Source organism: Notolabrus celidotus, chromosome 22 (genome assembly GCF_009762535.1).
Source record: "Notolabrus celidotus isolate fNotCel1 chromosome 22, fNotCel1.pri, whole genome shotgun sequence".
Classification (NCBI taxonomy): domain Eukaryota; kingdom Metazoa; phylum Chordata; class Actinopteri; order Labriformes; family Labridae; genus Notolabrus; species Notolabrus celidotus.
The window spans coordinates 20942497-20957411 of NC_048293.1; the positions used below are offsets into that span (position 1 = coordinate 20942497).

General features: G+C 42.8%; 1 protein-coding gene across 3 annotated transcripts in view; it reads right to left on the minus strand.

Moving 5' to 3' along the window:
* The window catches only part of rbks (ribokinase), a 48248-nt gene that overhangs the window by 22092 nt on the left and 11241 nt on the right, over window positions 1–14915 (minus strand). For 2 of the 3 annotated variants that reach the window (XM_034674709.1, XM_034674710.1), the window contains exons 3-6: window positions 10626–10758; window positions 9562–9625; window positions 9034–9096; window positions 6996–7160 (exon numbers count right to left, since the gene is read on the minus strand). In XM_034674709.1, coding sequence (XP_034530600.1) covers window positions 6996–7160; window positions 9034–9096; window positions 9562–9625; window positions 10626–10758 — 425 coding nt within the window. The remainder of the gene's footprint in view (window positions 1–6995; window positions 7161–9033; window positions 9097–9561; window positions 9626–10625; window positions 10759–14915) is intronic. The other variant, XM_034674711.1, reaches the window with a different exon arrangement.

The window sequence follows — 14915 nt, forward strand, 5'->3', positions numbered from 1 at the left end:
TGAATGTCAGGGAGCGCATGAGAGGAAGAGCGAGCAGGAGTGTTTGTCAGGAGTAATCCGCTGTACGTGTTGCACATCACTGTCTCATGCATATTCATGAGCAGGGAGCATTAATGCATCTAATACCATGATTTCTGTGTATGTGTGAGGATAAGCCCAGCTTGACGAAGCGATTAATTCTGATATCTCTGTGTATAAAATAAAGCCTTGTGCAAGTGTGCGTGCACATGTGTGTCTTTCGGAGGGGAATATATGTTCAGTGTTGGTGACATCAAAGTCTGTTGTGAAAAAGTGTGTGCCGAGTTGTGTGTGTGTGTGTGTGTGTGTGTGTGTGTGTGTGTGTGTGTGTGTGTGTGTTTGCGTGGGCACATAAGAGAGCAGCTGCGTGGGTTTGTGCAGGGCTTTGGCCACCTGGCGCTTTGAGGTGGATGCTGGGCTGCTCGCGAGTAAAAGTGGAGATGCCTCCCTCTCTCTTTTTCAACACGCACACTCATCCTGTATGTATACCCACATAAGCTACAACCATGTCAGAGAATGAGTGGCACCGGGCGCTCTCTAACTCTTCCTCTCTCTTTCAGTCTGTCAACTAAATTGCACCTAATTTCCTTCACTTTGCTTCCAAGGACAAGTGCGACATCTCCAGAAATGTGATGCCTTACTCCTACAAAAAAAAAGGAAGGATCTCCATCTTCAGGAGTGTCCTTTTCCAGCCCTCCATGTTTGTTACTCATATTTCCTCCTCTCCTGGCTGGGCGAAGTAAAGGTTTGACGACGTAAATTTAAGATTATGTGTCGGAAAAGGAAATTCCTTTTTTCGATCTTGCCATTTTTGAGTCTATAAAGTAAAAATGTACAACGACAGGAGATGCAGGGAAGAGGAGGGAGGGAGTGCTGGGAAGAAATATGGATTTGATTCAACATGGCGATGCTACGACTTGGACTCAGTCTCTTCTCGTGATGCTCATGCTCTACACGACCAGACAGCCATTCTTAACCATGACAGGGCCATAAATTAAAGGCAATAATAGGTTAGAAATATATTTGTTTTATTATTTATGATGAAACGCCTATCTAAAATATATTCTAATACATTTGGATAAAGTGTACAAATTTAATTGAGACCTTCAAACTGGCAGGATAACTACATCGTATTAGTTCAGAAGCAGGTTCTACAATGGCATGAAAAATGAAAACAATAATACAAGAAAGGACCTGGAGGTAAATCTGAGCACCGAAGAGCCACTTCAAATCACACTGACTAAAAGAACAGTGACATATAAAGTTGGATGCACCGCCCTGTTTTGCTCTCTACACAGCAATTCCTTCCATGTCAGAGTGCAGGTCAGTCCTGTCATTCAAACTCACATGCTGCTCAGGTGTCACAGTATCAACAGAGGTTAGAATATCATGCTGAGGTGTTTTCATCGAATTAGGAAGCAGACTGAAATACCACTATATGTCCACAGGGGGCGCCAAAGTCGACACAAACAGAAAGTTCCTCAAAGGAGCTTTAAGTCAAAACTTTATTGTTGTATTATTACTTTATGTTAATATGTTACAAAGCTGTATTATCTCAGAAAGGTAAGGCTTCCTCAGTTTGCTTCACATGCAGGAAGTTCAGGTCCTTAATTGCTCGTTTCAATATTTTATTTCAGGCTTTTTCAGTCTGGGCTCCTAAACTGTGGAACGACCTACCAGATGAAATAAGGCGTGCTACTTTTTTTTAAAGGCCTTCATAGCTATGTAAACATGTTATTCTGCTTTTTCTATTTTTTTCTATTATTATTTTTTTTTTGTATATATATATATTTTCTTTTCTTTTCTTTGTTTATTTTTGTGTCTTTCTGTGAAGCACTTTGTAACTTTGTTAAGAAGAGTGCTACAGTAATAAAGATTATTATTATCATTATTTGTTACCTAAAGTTGCTCCTCTCCTGAAGTCTACAAGCCTTCTCTTGCTCTGATCAGCTGTAGCCGCTGTTGGTTTACAGAACCAGTGCCTGTTATGTGTGTCGGCCTGTTTACACATACATGAGCATGCTATCAAGTGAACATGAATACTCATGTGATTTGTGTTGTTGGCACCGAATAGGACAGAGATGAGTATGCAAGAGCTCATCTGAATGGAAATTAATTCCACCTAAAGCTCCTCTTGGGGACTCTGAGTTTGTGTTGGTTTTGGCACCCAGTGTGGACAAAAGTGGCTTTGCAGCTCTTATACTATACATGCTGTCTTTTTTAAATGTAAGAAAATTGGGGGGGCTTTTTTTTGCCTTTATTGACAGTACAGCTGAAGACAGATAGGAGCACATGGTTGATCGGCCGGGAGTTGAGCCGGTGACCTCTGCGACGAGGACTATTGCCACTATACCTATACCATATCTGGGACCCCCTCTAAAACGAGATGGCACATCTCAAGGGGTTTATAAATAATAATACATTTATTTCTATACATGGGGCGCTTAGACCGCTAAGCGCCCCTACATGCTGTCTTTTATAAATCAAGTGTGTCCCCCATGAAGGATATCAGGGTCTGGTATCACTTCTTCTGACACCTTACCTGCTGAAGTATTAAAGATAGCTAAAAATAGAAAGTCCTTCTTGGTCTTTTTAGGTCATAAAGTGGCATCAGAGTTTAACAGACTGATATCAAACAATCTCAACCTCAAAAAGGCAGACCCACTGTAATAAAAACACCTGCTCTGACCACTTTAACAAAAAATATCTCTCCCACATCCTGCTAGAAGAAAAGAGGAAGAGTCAGCACTTCCTCCTTCTCTTTCTTGTCCCATTTTCCAGTGTTTTCAAGCTCCCATGCATACGTAGCTCAAAAATGGGACACACATTGAGCCGGTGCTGCTTATGTAAGCTTGATTGTGCTGTTTTTGGGGAAAGTGCTGTAGCATATGTTAACTTTAACTTCAGTGGAATTAGCAGACAGTAATTAGTCAGTGGCTGCAGCACTTACTACGTACTGTACGCTGTAAACAGGATAAAAAGAGAAAGTATCACTGAATCATGTAAAAGGCTTACTCATGCCGTACTTTTGTAAATAATCGTATCATTATTTGTCGCCATGAACAGCACCAGTAGGAAGTACAATGTTATCTTCCACTATCTGCTCTCTAATTTGCCATCTGTGGTGTTACCACAGTGTTTGCGTCAATTGTGTCACTTCAGTGCAAATGCATAGACCCAGAGCTCCTGAAGTATACATGCAGTGAGGCTGCTGAGGATTGAAGTTTATCAATATGCACACAGGAGCAGCTTGTGTGAGATCCCTATTACACTGATGCATGTAGGGATTTGCCTCTCTGATGCAAGACGCTACCACTGTGGACGTCACATTAACCGGCATGTCGGTCTCAGGTTGCTTTGTTTTCCTCTCCAGGTGTCAGTGAAACCACACAAACACACACACACAAACAAACACACACTCACAGCTGCTGGGACAGATGTGGTAATACCGAGATGTGTGCATACTGAGTCATGTCTGGCAGAAGACTGGGTGTGCGTGCGTGTCATGACTCTGGGCTTTTTCATTTCTTGCACAGAGGTTCAAAGTCTGGTCGCACATGTGCAGGAAAGAGCAGCCAGAAATTTGGCCGTTTGTTGCTGTGGTCAATTTGGGAGGAAAGGTGGATGGAAAAACAAGAGTAGAGGGAAAACAGAGCAAAGACAGAGCTCTCTTAAAGGCATGCACACACTCAAAGACACACACACACACACAAAAGAAATGAGTCATCAGTGAGTATGTGAAAGGGCTTTAAGAGGCTCTAATTGCATCTGATGAGAAATATAAAATCTGCCTCTTGCACAGACAAGGCAGAGGGGGAGGAAGACGGAAGGAGAAAAAAGTGAAACCACAGAACTCCTGCCATTTCTTCAGCTCTACAATTAATTTAACTCCATTAACTTGTCAAAATTAATGGACGATGGCAATGAACTACATAAATACATATGTAAAATAATTACATGCAAGGAGAATAAACTCTTTTTTGATGGGTTATCTTGACAAGTGTTCCTGAGAGCTGGCATCCACAGTGTGTGGCTCGATGGTGACATTTACGTAATTTAAGCGCCGCTTCACCCCTGCGTCATTAAATCCTCGCTGCCAAACCCATTAACACCCATTCTCTCCAGAGAACTTCATTTACGCAATTCTCTGCTGTGGCAGCGTCGAGGTGGCATCTTTCGCCAAGCATCTTCGCTCGCCTTGCCTCTCTCCTGGCGCCACACGCTGAGCCTAATCCCGTGGTATGGTTGACACAGTGGGGAGGGGGTCTCAGGGAAAAGGGTGGCGCTCAGCAAGGCCATCTGGGTATCCCATCTGCAACGCGGTTATGGCTGCGACTCTTTCATTCCTGGCAGCCGGCAACAAGCGATTACAAACGACAGGCCCGGATGACAGGGGCGAGAGGCTCCCCAGACGTCTCTGATGACGCCGAGGTGTGCTAATAATAGGATGCTGTTAGAGATGATGAGCTAAGTAACCTGGTTGTCACTAAAAAGGTGGAGGGAGGAAGGGACAGCGGGAGAGTGGGAGTCGAAAATAGGTTATGTTTATACAGAAGTACAGAGATCCTGTTTGCTTGTGATCAGCCTCGGTGGTTGGGAGGAAAAGTGAGCAGCAGGGAAACAACAAAAACTCGTGAAGATTTTAGATTTGTCCACTTATCACACTAAACATGATAGAGTGATGCAAGTTTGTGGGAAGCCTTCCTCTAAAAAGTGTAGGGAAGCGTAAACGTGTGATACAAACTGGAAAGTAGAAAGACCGGTCCAGACAAAATTATTTTGTCCTTCACTGTATTTTTTAAAGTCGGATTGTGACTCAAACAAGTTCCTGGCAGCTCTGCTCTCATCTCTTGTGACACTCTGTGTCCACTGAAGAGAGAATGAGAAACACAGAAATGATTCTACTGATTTTAATCATCAGGTACGTTTGTTTTAAAGAGACAGATACACTGCACACAGGAGTGCAGGTTCTAGAGGCTGTTGATTTGTTTGCTTCAGACGATGCCCTACAGGTTGATCTTAACATTTACCTCCTGTGCTAAATGTCTGGTTACAGTAATCACCAATTTATCGATAAATCATTTATGATCCTCTTTTTGACTGGTCAGCATGCAGATTGTTTTAAATTTCTTGTTGCATGTCTCACCAAACCCAAGCACCAAACCTGGGGGGACAGGGCTTTCTCTGTCGCTGCCCCCAACCTCTGGAACTCTCTCCCCCAACACCTCAGACTCTCTCCCTTACTCACCAAATTCAAATCTGGACTGAAAACCCACCTATTTAAAAAGGCTTTTAACCAATAATTGATTGTTTATTTTGTTTGTTTGTTTGTTTTGTTTTGTTTTGTTTTTTTTGCTTTGCTTTCCTTTGCTTATCTATTGTATAATTTATTTTTGACTTAGTGGCAGGACTTAGAGAAACTTTTAAAGCCCTTCTATAAATAAAATGTATCATTATTATTATTATTATTATTATTATTATTATTATTATTATTATTATTATTATTATTATTATTATTATTATTATTATTATTATGTATAAGATCAGAGACTGGAGTTAATTTGAGCAGCTATTTCAGATTTAATCTTTTGGTTGCCAATCAAATTCAGAATCCAGTTTAAGATCCTCATATTCACATATAAAGCTCTCCATCATCAAGCACCCTCATATACGTATCTCTGACCTGCTCCACCCTTACATCCCCAGTAGACCCCTCAGATCCTCAAACCAGGGTCTGCTTGCTGTGCCTCATGTGAGGCTAAAAACTAAAGGTGACCGTGCCTTTGAGGATATGGCTCCAACTCTGTGGAACAACCTTCCGCCCCAAGTGCGCTGTGCTGATTCCACTGAAGCTTTTAAAAATCAGCTAAAGACACTTTTGTTTGTCATGGCTTTTGACCATCTTCTGAAATTTGTTGGGATTTTGTCTGCTTCCATTATTGTCTTATTGCACATTGTATCGTCTTGTCGATATTGAAACTCTGTGAAGCACTTTGTGAAAGGCGCTATACTAAATAAACTTTACGAGAAGAAGAAGAAGAAGAAGAAGAAAGGTACTTTATTGATCCCCAGGGGGGATATTACATTTTTTCACTCATGCTATTTTTGGAAATGCTACACATGCAGTTTTTTTGGTATATACATACAAATGCACACACATGCAGTGAACATGCTTAGGGAGAGATGTCAGAGTGAGGATACTGCCGTCAACCAGCGCACCCAGAGCAGTTGGGGGTTCGGTGCCTTGCTCAAGGGCACCTTGGCAGTGCCCAGGCAAGTGAACCAGCATCTCTCCAGCCACCAGTCCACTTGCCAAACTTCATCCATACTGGGACTCAAACCGGCGACCCTTCGGTTCTTAAGTCAAGTCCCTATGGACTGAGCCACTGCCACCCCCAGTCTGAGATTAAAAAGCTTTTACTTTTAGTCACTTTTTGTCTATTTTAAGTCTAGTTTTAGTCCACTATAAGTCATCACTTTAGTCAAAACATCTCCTTCTTTAAACTCATTCATTTAGCTGATCAGAAGTCTGCATCAATGTTGTACCACGTGTTTAAATCTGCAACATTTCCCTCCCTTCACACTTTTACTTTTGCAACCTTTGTTGAATGATTAAGCCTCGACTCTTCCACCAATAGAAAGCTGCAGCTGTCTTCTCTGATCTGCTAAGGTAAGGAATGTGCACATAGCTACAAGTGGTAATACAGGGAAATGTTCCTTACTCAAGGTCAGGAAATACAAAGGGAGAACAGCCTTTCTGCAGCCACGATGGCTACATTTTGATTCTTTTACTTCACATAAGTCTTATTCAATATCCTCTCTAGCGTATTGACACAGAGCTATTAACAGTAAAAGTGACAAAATACATCTAACATCAAATCTTAGACTGCCATCATCCCTGTGCTGGTTGTGGCTTTGTTATTGTATTTTCAGTGACAGATATCATTGATAAACCACATGTGTTGACACTCACTGACCTTTGTTCTCCTGAGCCAGTCGTAGCGCCTGTAAGGACGTCTGCGGGCTGATCTCCAGCTGGCACACCAGGACTTTTGTACGTCTGATTGCGGGAAGAGCTTTCTGCAGCTCCTCACCGCCCAGCAGCATGTTAGCACCGGCCACGATCACGATGGCATTCTCACCTGCAGAGGACAACAAAAGAGAGGCATGGAGGGGAAATCGACCATGAGATGTCTTTGTTCATTGGTGGAGCTTTATTGAACACAGGTATAACACTAGGTAAGCAGCGTACTTCTTACGCTTCACTGATAACCCAGAGAGTTATGAAGAGCTACACCAGGCTTTATCATCAAATGACGTGCTTTTTAGCATCCACGCTGTCCATATACACGGACACACTCCCTCCCTCCACTTGCTCTCGCTCTGCAGGGCCCGTATGCACGTCCAGCCATTACACAAATGGGTCTTAATGTACCGTTATGGAACGGCTGTAGCGTTAGCTGCATGCATGACTGCAAATAATTGGCCAATTAACTAATTGAAAGCAAGTTGGTGCAAAACGTTATATGTCCAGGGAACCTCCTGGAAAACCCTGATCCAACAAATTAGAATAGCGCATGCCTACCATGCATAAACAATAACAATGGCGAGCGGTACCGGTGTGACTGAGAGAAGATCAAGAAAAAACAATTTTTCAATGGAAGAAGAAATGGACATTTTATTAGAAGAATATAGAATGAACAAACAGTTATTATCAGCAAGTCAAGCATCAAAGATAACAAACAAGAAGAAAGGGAAAGTTTGGCTTAAGATCTTGAACCGGGTAAATGCGTGTGATGTTTCTGAGCGCATAGTAGAAGACCTAAAAAATAAAATAATGTCTTTGCATATTTCGTCTTAAACGGTAACACATAAGCACAATGTCCTCCACCCTTTAAACAGCCTAACAGGTGCGGTAATCCTGCCTGTAGCACCTGTAATGGTGGGGTCTACCTCCATTAAATGTAATGCTTTGTTGGGGCGTTAACCTAGCTCATGCATACCGCTAATCCATTTTTTTTCACCATTAGTACAAACGGCCCGTTTTGATCGCTAATGGCTGGACGTGCATATAGGCCAGGACTCTAAGTGAAGCGCAGTGGCGTCGTTATTTTCCATCATGGCAGCAGGAAGCAGGAAGACAGTGCAGTGCCCCAAAAAGGACAAAAAGCATGTGATAAAAAAACAGTTAATTTATGACCTTAATTGCATTATGAATGACGCATTTGTGTTGACAGTCTAATTATATGATTAGATAATTGGATACTTTCTTTGGTTTTACTTTCCAGAAATGAAGACACTTCGACCACAAATTAGTGCACAACAATACAGGAAATAACTCAAAATCTCCCACGGCCAAAGTCCCTACCAATTGAATTATGTGTTGCTTAAAGAGAGGACACAGTGTTTCGATGTAATGATGAGGTATCTACAGTTTGTTCCCATCCCACTTAGCTGTCTTTGGTTCTATTTTTACATCAAGCACTTTATCTTAGCTTTTTGCACAGTTCAAGCATTTCCACCTTCTTCATGCCACTTGTTCGGCATATAGAGGTCCATGTGAAAGTAATTAACTCACAAGTTCTCATATAATCATCATCATCATCATTCCTCAGAGGCTGATTGGAGGTTGAAATTGTTTCATAGGTGCAAAGGAACTGGAGGATACCCACTGAAACATTTCTGTGACTGTGTGTGTGTGTGTGCAAGTGTGTGTGTGTGTGTGTGTGTGCAAGTGTGTGTGTGTGTGTGTGTGTGTGTGTGTGTGTGTGTGTGTGTGTGTGTGTGTGTGTGTGTGTGTGTGTGTGCACATGACCAAAGATCACAATCACTTGAGCAGCGATGGTGACATTGAATGCATGAACCTACAGCATGTGCTTGTGTATGTGGAGTAATGAAAGACTGCACTACTGCACACATGCACTCTTTGTTATGTGCAAACGAAACCATTTCTAGAACTCACAGAGCTTTTAGGATCTCAGCAGGGTGCCGTTGGGTAACATTAAAAGCATTTACCTGCACTGTTCACAATGATGGAGGCAGCTCCTGTCGCTGCGTCAGAGGTCTGCCCTACGAAGTCTGACACACACAGAAAAGATTAAAGGCTTGAGGTAGAGGTTGAAAGCATCCATCATTTGTCTTTCCTGTAAAAAGGAATCTGTTGCTTTATGCCTGGCAGTGAGCATGAAAATTGAGACTCATTTTCATGCTGCACACTTCTGAAAAACAAAACGTCATCACACTCCCTCCATGGAGTGCTTTTGGCTCAGGCAACTCATTTTGGTCATGATAAGACATGCCACCAACATCAGTCGTTAATGTTTGCATTGAGTAAAACTTTTCACAATATTTTAAAAAAAAATTCAAGTGGTTGTAAATCCTTGGCAACAACAAATAGAGTGTATCTATCCAAAAGCATTGAGTAACTAACAAGAGCTGACAAAAAACAGGCTGAAAAAACATAGCTCAGGAGCTAAACTGTTTCCATGCATCATGGAAATGGCATCCAAATTGGCAAGTAGTACAAAGATCCCTCTATCCTACCTGTGTTTACACCATTGTCCTTGAAATTCTGGATGTAATTGTCTCCAAAGAAGTCTTTACCAACCTAGAAAAGATTTAAGGCAAAACAATAACAACAAAGAGAGTGTCAAGCAGGGTCAGACTTGGTTAGCGGCAACTTTTGAAAAGTGGTATACTCAACCCTCAGTTGGGTTGGATTTTCGTGTGCCCTGCCAGCATACTGGCATGGTGCCGCCGCCGAAAATGTGAACAAACGAACACACAAAGTCAACAAGCGCACACACACGCAAACACACGACCAGCTGCGCCAAGCCTTGAAGACACGATAACCCCGCCTTCCCGCCTCTTCAGGCCCACCTCGCTTTCGTTTTCCTTCCCTCCTTCCCCTCTTCCCCTGATCCGCACAGGGATGTCCACATCTGTAGCTACTTTGGGTTGTGGAAGGGGTCCCCACCTTGCCCCGAGGCGCCTACTTCGAACCCACGCTTTCCAAAAAACGTGCCAAATCGCGGGCACTTCTAGCTGCCTGTGATGGTGGGTTGGGCTGGTATTGGCTGCTTGGCCCCAATCTCTTTGAAGAGCGGCCTTCCGTCTTGGATGTTTTTGACAAGCCCGGGTTTCTATTTTTGGGTTCTCCCCATGCCCGGAGAGCTCCTCCCGCACTGGGTTGTTATCGATCGGGCCTCTTTGTTCTGAAAGAGGTGGGGCTTCGGTGCTTTTGTGCTCAGGTTGAAAGGCCACACTGAGCTTACTGATTGGAGACTCGGGGTTGCATGGTGAGGGAATAGGCTTTTTTGAAGACGCGCAAGTGTGGGTGGGCGTATGCATGTGGTATGGTATTGATCAAGAGAAAATGAGGCATGGAGAGTTGATGTTGTAAAATGACTGAAGTGTGAACGATGCCACAAGGTTTTTGAGAGTTGTTAACTACTTGGTTCGGTAGCTGATTGCTGATTATGTGCACTGAGTAAGACGTGGGTGAGCCAAAGGTTGGCAAAGCAATGTAATTCTTTGTTCTCACATTCACGCTAACAAAGACTGAAAACACAAACAAAGTGGCTGTACATTTGATTCCATTATCATACCTTGCAGACCATGGCAGTTTTGGCCCCAAGTCTCGCCGCCTGTATGCATTGGTTGGCCCCTTTCCCTCCAAAGCCAATGAAAAACTTGTGCCCGTGGATGGTTTCCCCAGCTTTGGGTAGCCTCGGTGCCTGGCTGAGGGAAAAAAAAACAGACAATGAGCCGTTTTATAAATAAATACATTCACAAACGTCAAACAACCCTCAAGGAATCCAGGTGAATCATTAAGATTCCTGTCCTTAAAAAGATAATGCTCTGCTTGGAATCCCATTTGGCTCTTCTTGTGTTCATGTGTGTCTCTTCACACTGCAGACAAAGTTTAGAAATGTTGCATCAAACTTTAAAAACAGTTTATTTGGCTCTGTGAGCGTTCTACTCTGAAAACCAAGAAGGGAAGGGAGATGTCAAAATGTGAAGATAACCCTTCAGGGCCAAATCTTTCCCTGGTTAAGCTATTTATTTATCACTGGAAAATGTGCAAAAAGCAAAAAACAAGAGGTTTCTCTGGAGTCTGTGGAGGATTTTATCTTTTGGTCTTGTGGAGGTATTTCACAGAGAGGTCAACAAAATAAAACCCTGCTGGAAAGAATTGATCACATGAATTTCTTCCAACTCGGCGGCAGTTTCTAGATTCACTGACAGAAAACAGAGCTCAGAAGTGCTTCATCACTTTGGAAGCACTCTAAATATTTTACTTAGACGTTCACTCAGCTATGCTCATGTAACTGGCACCAAATTTTGCAAATGATTCAACCAGCAAAACCCACAGATGTCTCAACTTGACACTGGCTGCACAAGTAATGCCTGACTCATCAGGGTTGGGTTAAGTCCCGCCCATCGCCTCAGGTTGGATTTGCCACAGGTGGGTGCCCTCAGGAGGAGCTGTCTGTTCCCTGAGTCTCCCTATCACAGAGCCAGTGTGGGTGGTGAGTAACATGGGGGAGAGACAACAGACAGCTTCATACTGTACGTCAGAATGCCGTGGTCTGGCCCGGGGCCAGCACCGCCTGAGGCCTGAGGGTTTGTGGACGGCAAAATGTTGTCATAAACTTGTTTTCCACCCTGTTGTTGCTGCTCTTTTTTAAAACTTGTGTGCGTGTGTGAGTGTGTTTGTGGCAGGTGTGCTATTACAGTAAGTTCACTCAATCCCAGGATTTCCAGTAAGTGAGACGCTGGTGGCAAACACTGGAGGTTGTTATAAATGCTGCTGTTTTCGCACCGGTGTGTGAAAACATTCAAATGCCCGAAGCTATAACAGGATGCAGGGTCAGTGAGGCTGTGGTGAGAAGCAAACGGGACAAAGGACGAGCACATGTTAATACACACGCACACACACACACACACACACACACACACACACACCTTCCCCCCCCCCACACACACACATTACCTATTCTAGTTGCTGCAGCTGTCCAAGTAGATTTTTCCCAACTGTGTCACTGCTGTGTGACTCTGTGAAGAAGAAAGAACTCCTCGCACGCTGGCTTGAATATTTTGTTGTGGGGAAATCCTTAAAGTTACCACATCCATTTAAAACTTTCACAAGATGATAAGTCTTTTGGTAAATGTTGTGCTGAAACCAGTTAGCTTGCAAAAGTTAAAAAACCCCAATTAAAATACAACAAAAAGTGTAATGGACCACTCTCAGTAGCTGGTTAGCTTGGCACAGCAGAAATAAATTTAGGGTTTTGACCTGAAATGCTTTATGTTTGGGGTATCTTCACATTTCTGGGCAATCTTTAAAGTCATGCATGTTTGGATGGTAATAACCATAAATATTCTGGTCTTGATTTGGAAATAGAATTGGATGTTTGGAAATAAGCACTCTATTTCCCAGCTAAGAGTAAGATGACATACTTGATTACCATCTTTATGTTACAATGTTACAATGTCATTTAGCAGACGCTTTTATCCAAAGCGACGTTCATACGAGAACAAGAACAACACAAGCAAAGATCTAGACAAGAGGAAACAAGATCAGTAAGAGTAACAAAGTGCTTCAAGTCAATTTGGGTGCAGGTACTGCCAAGCAGTGTAAAGGCAATGCATAAAAGTAAATAAGGAATTTTTTTTCTTTTTTTCTTTATTTATTTTTTCCCGAAATAAGGAACATCTACAATGAAGCAACCAACCAATTTAAGACCTTCCATTATCATCATCAACAATTAACATCACCACAATAATGACCAAAGTACCAAGTGCTGGGTCACTCAAGAGCTGAACACAGATTCCCAGAGTAGAGCAGGACAGTGCGAGACAATCGTAGCTGGAAGACATGATCTGCCACTGGGGACAACAGTGGAGAACAGTCTAGCTAAGTGCATAGTGCTTCCTAAAGAGCTGGGTCTTTAGCTGTCTTTTGAAAGTAGAGAGGGACTCTGCAGATGGAATGGAGTTGGCCAATTCATTCCACCATTTAGGGGCAACAGAAGAGAAGAGTCGAGCTAGTGATTTTGAGGCCTTGTGTGCTGGAAGCACTAGGCGCTTTTCAGAGGCTGAGCGTAGTGGGCGAGAAGGGCAGTAGACCTGGATGAGGGGTTCCAGGTAAACTGGAGCAGTTTTGGTTACTGCTTTGTAGAGTAGAGTTTTGTATCTGATGCGAGCTGCAACTGGAAGCCAGTGTAGTGAGATGAGCAGGGGAGTGACATGAGCTGTCTTAGGCTGGTTGAAGACCAGACGTGCTGCTGCTGCGTTCTGGATCATTTGCAGAGGTTTAACTGTGAATGCAGGGAGGCCTGCCAGTAGAGAGTTGCAGTAGTCAATGCGTGACATTACAAGAGCTTGAACCAGGAGCTGGACTCATAACCCACCTATTTAGAAAGGCTAGGAATTATAATGATATACCTTCTAAAAATCTAAACTCTGGGCTAAGCTTAGCCAAGCAAAGCTAATAAGATGTGGCGTTAGTTGAATACTTAATCTAAAGATAGATCGCATCCATCTTCTTTAAATGACATGTTCTACATATTTACAGCAACGACCAAGCCAGGGATTTAAATTGCAACCATTCTGGTCCGATATACTCCTAAAGTTTTATCAGTGCAACTTAAAAAATATCCGGGAACATTTGTGCGAGTGCAAGTAAACGATGTGGTGCAACCTTTTTCCATTTCGCTATAAAATGTTTGTGAATACAGAGACTGTTGGTTGATTAGTAATGCCTGCTAAAGGGAGCAGTGTTATGACAGTCAGGAGTTACATGAACCTCTTACCAGGCATTACTAATCGACCACCGTTCCAATCAATCTAAAGCTTGCATAATCAATCAAACGACAGCTTGACCTTCTTAACATTCAATGCTCTTCACTGTCACGTGGCGGGGATACTTTTGTAGTTCCGCCTAAAGTTGCTGAAAACATCGCTCCTGAAGTTGGTGATGGGGATGAAGGGAATGTGGATGCAATAGCGGCAAACAAGTTTTCTGAGAGATTGGTTAAAAGACTCCGAATGATTACGGTTATGAAATTCACAATGCACAGCGTTCACAGTAAAGCCTGTTGGACGGAGGTTGCAGGTAAAACTGTGTTTCTTATGCCCCTTAGTGTCTTTGTGAAGATAAGAGCTTCACTGCTATCAATACCAGTCTTTTATGCCTGTCTGAATGTTTCCAATGCTTTTAATGTTTTAATGTAAAGCACATTGAGTTGCCCTCGTGTATGAAATGCACTCTACAAATAAAGCTGCCTTGCCTTCCCTAAAAAAGTTGATTCTGAGCATTGACTGAGGGCCATTTTTTGTTCAAAGAATGGTCCTCTTCCTTTGGGCTCCAGGTTAGCTCAGTAGCTAAAGAAGTCATAGTCCTTGAAGTACACAGCCCAGGTCCAAATCCAACCCTCATCCCACACTCTCTTGCCAGTTTCTATCTCTTTTGAATACCCCGTACGCTGTCCTGTCCTATAAATAAAGACACCCAAAGCCCCAAACATATATTAAAAAAGGCGAAAGATCCTAATAGTGATTTACGTCTTGAGGTGCTCGGTACAAATGTACTCCTGCTATTTGAGTCCATTCCTTGTGATAGCCTGTGTGTTTGAATCCAGTTCTGCTTCATGTAATTCAATGCATTTCTTTATCTCATCTCTTTAAGTCCGTGCTTAACCGCACTGCATGATGCTACAGTCACCTGTGCTGTCTGTCAGGAGGGCATGCTTCAAGGTGTCATGACTAAAAGTGCATCATAAAGAGCAGCAGCAACAAATGTTCCACCTCGTTGGTAGAGACGAACACAGAAAAAGAGGAAATGATCTGCAGTGTGTCTTTTTTCACTTTCACCTTAAAGTGTTCATGAGACT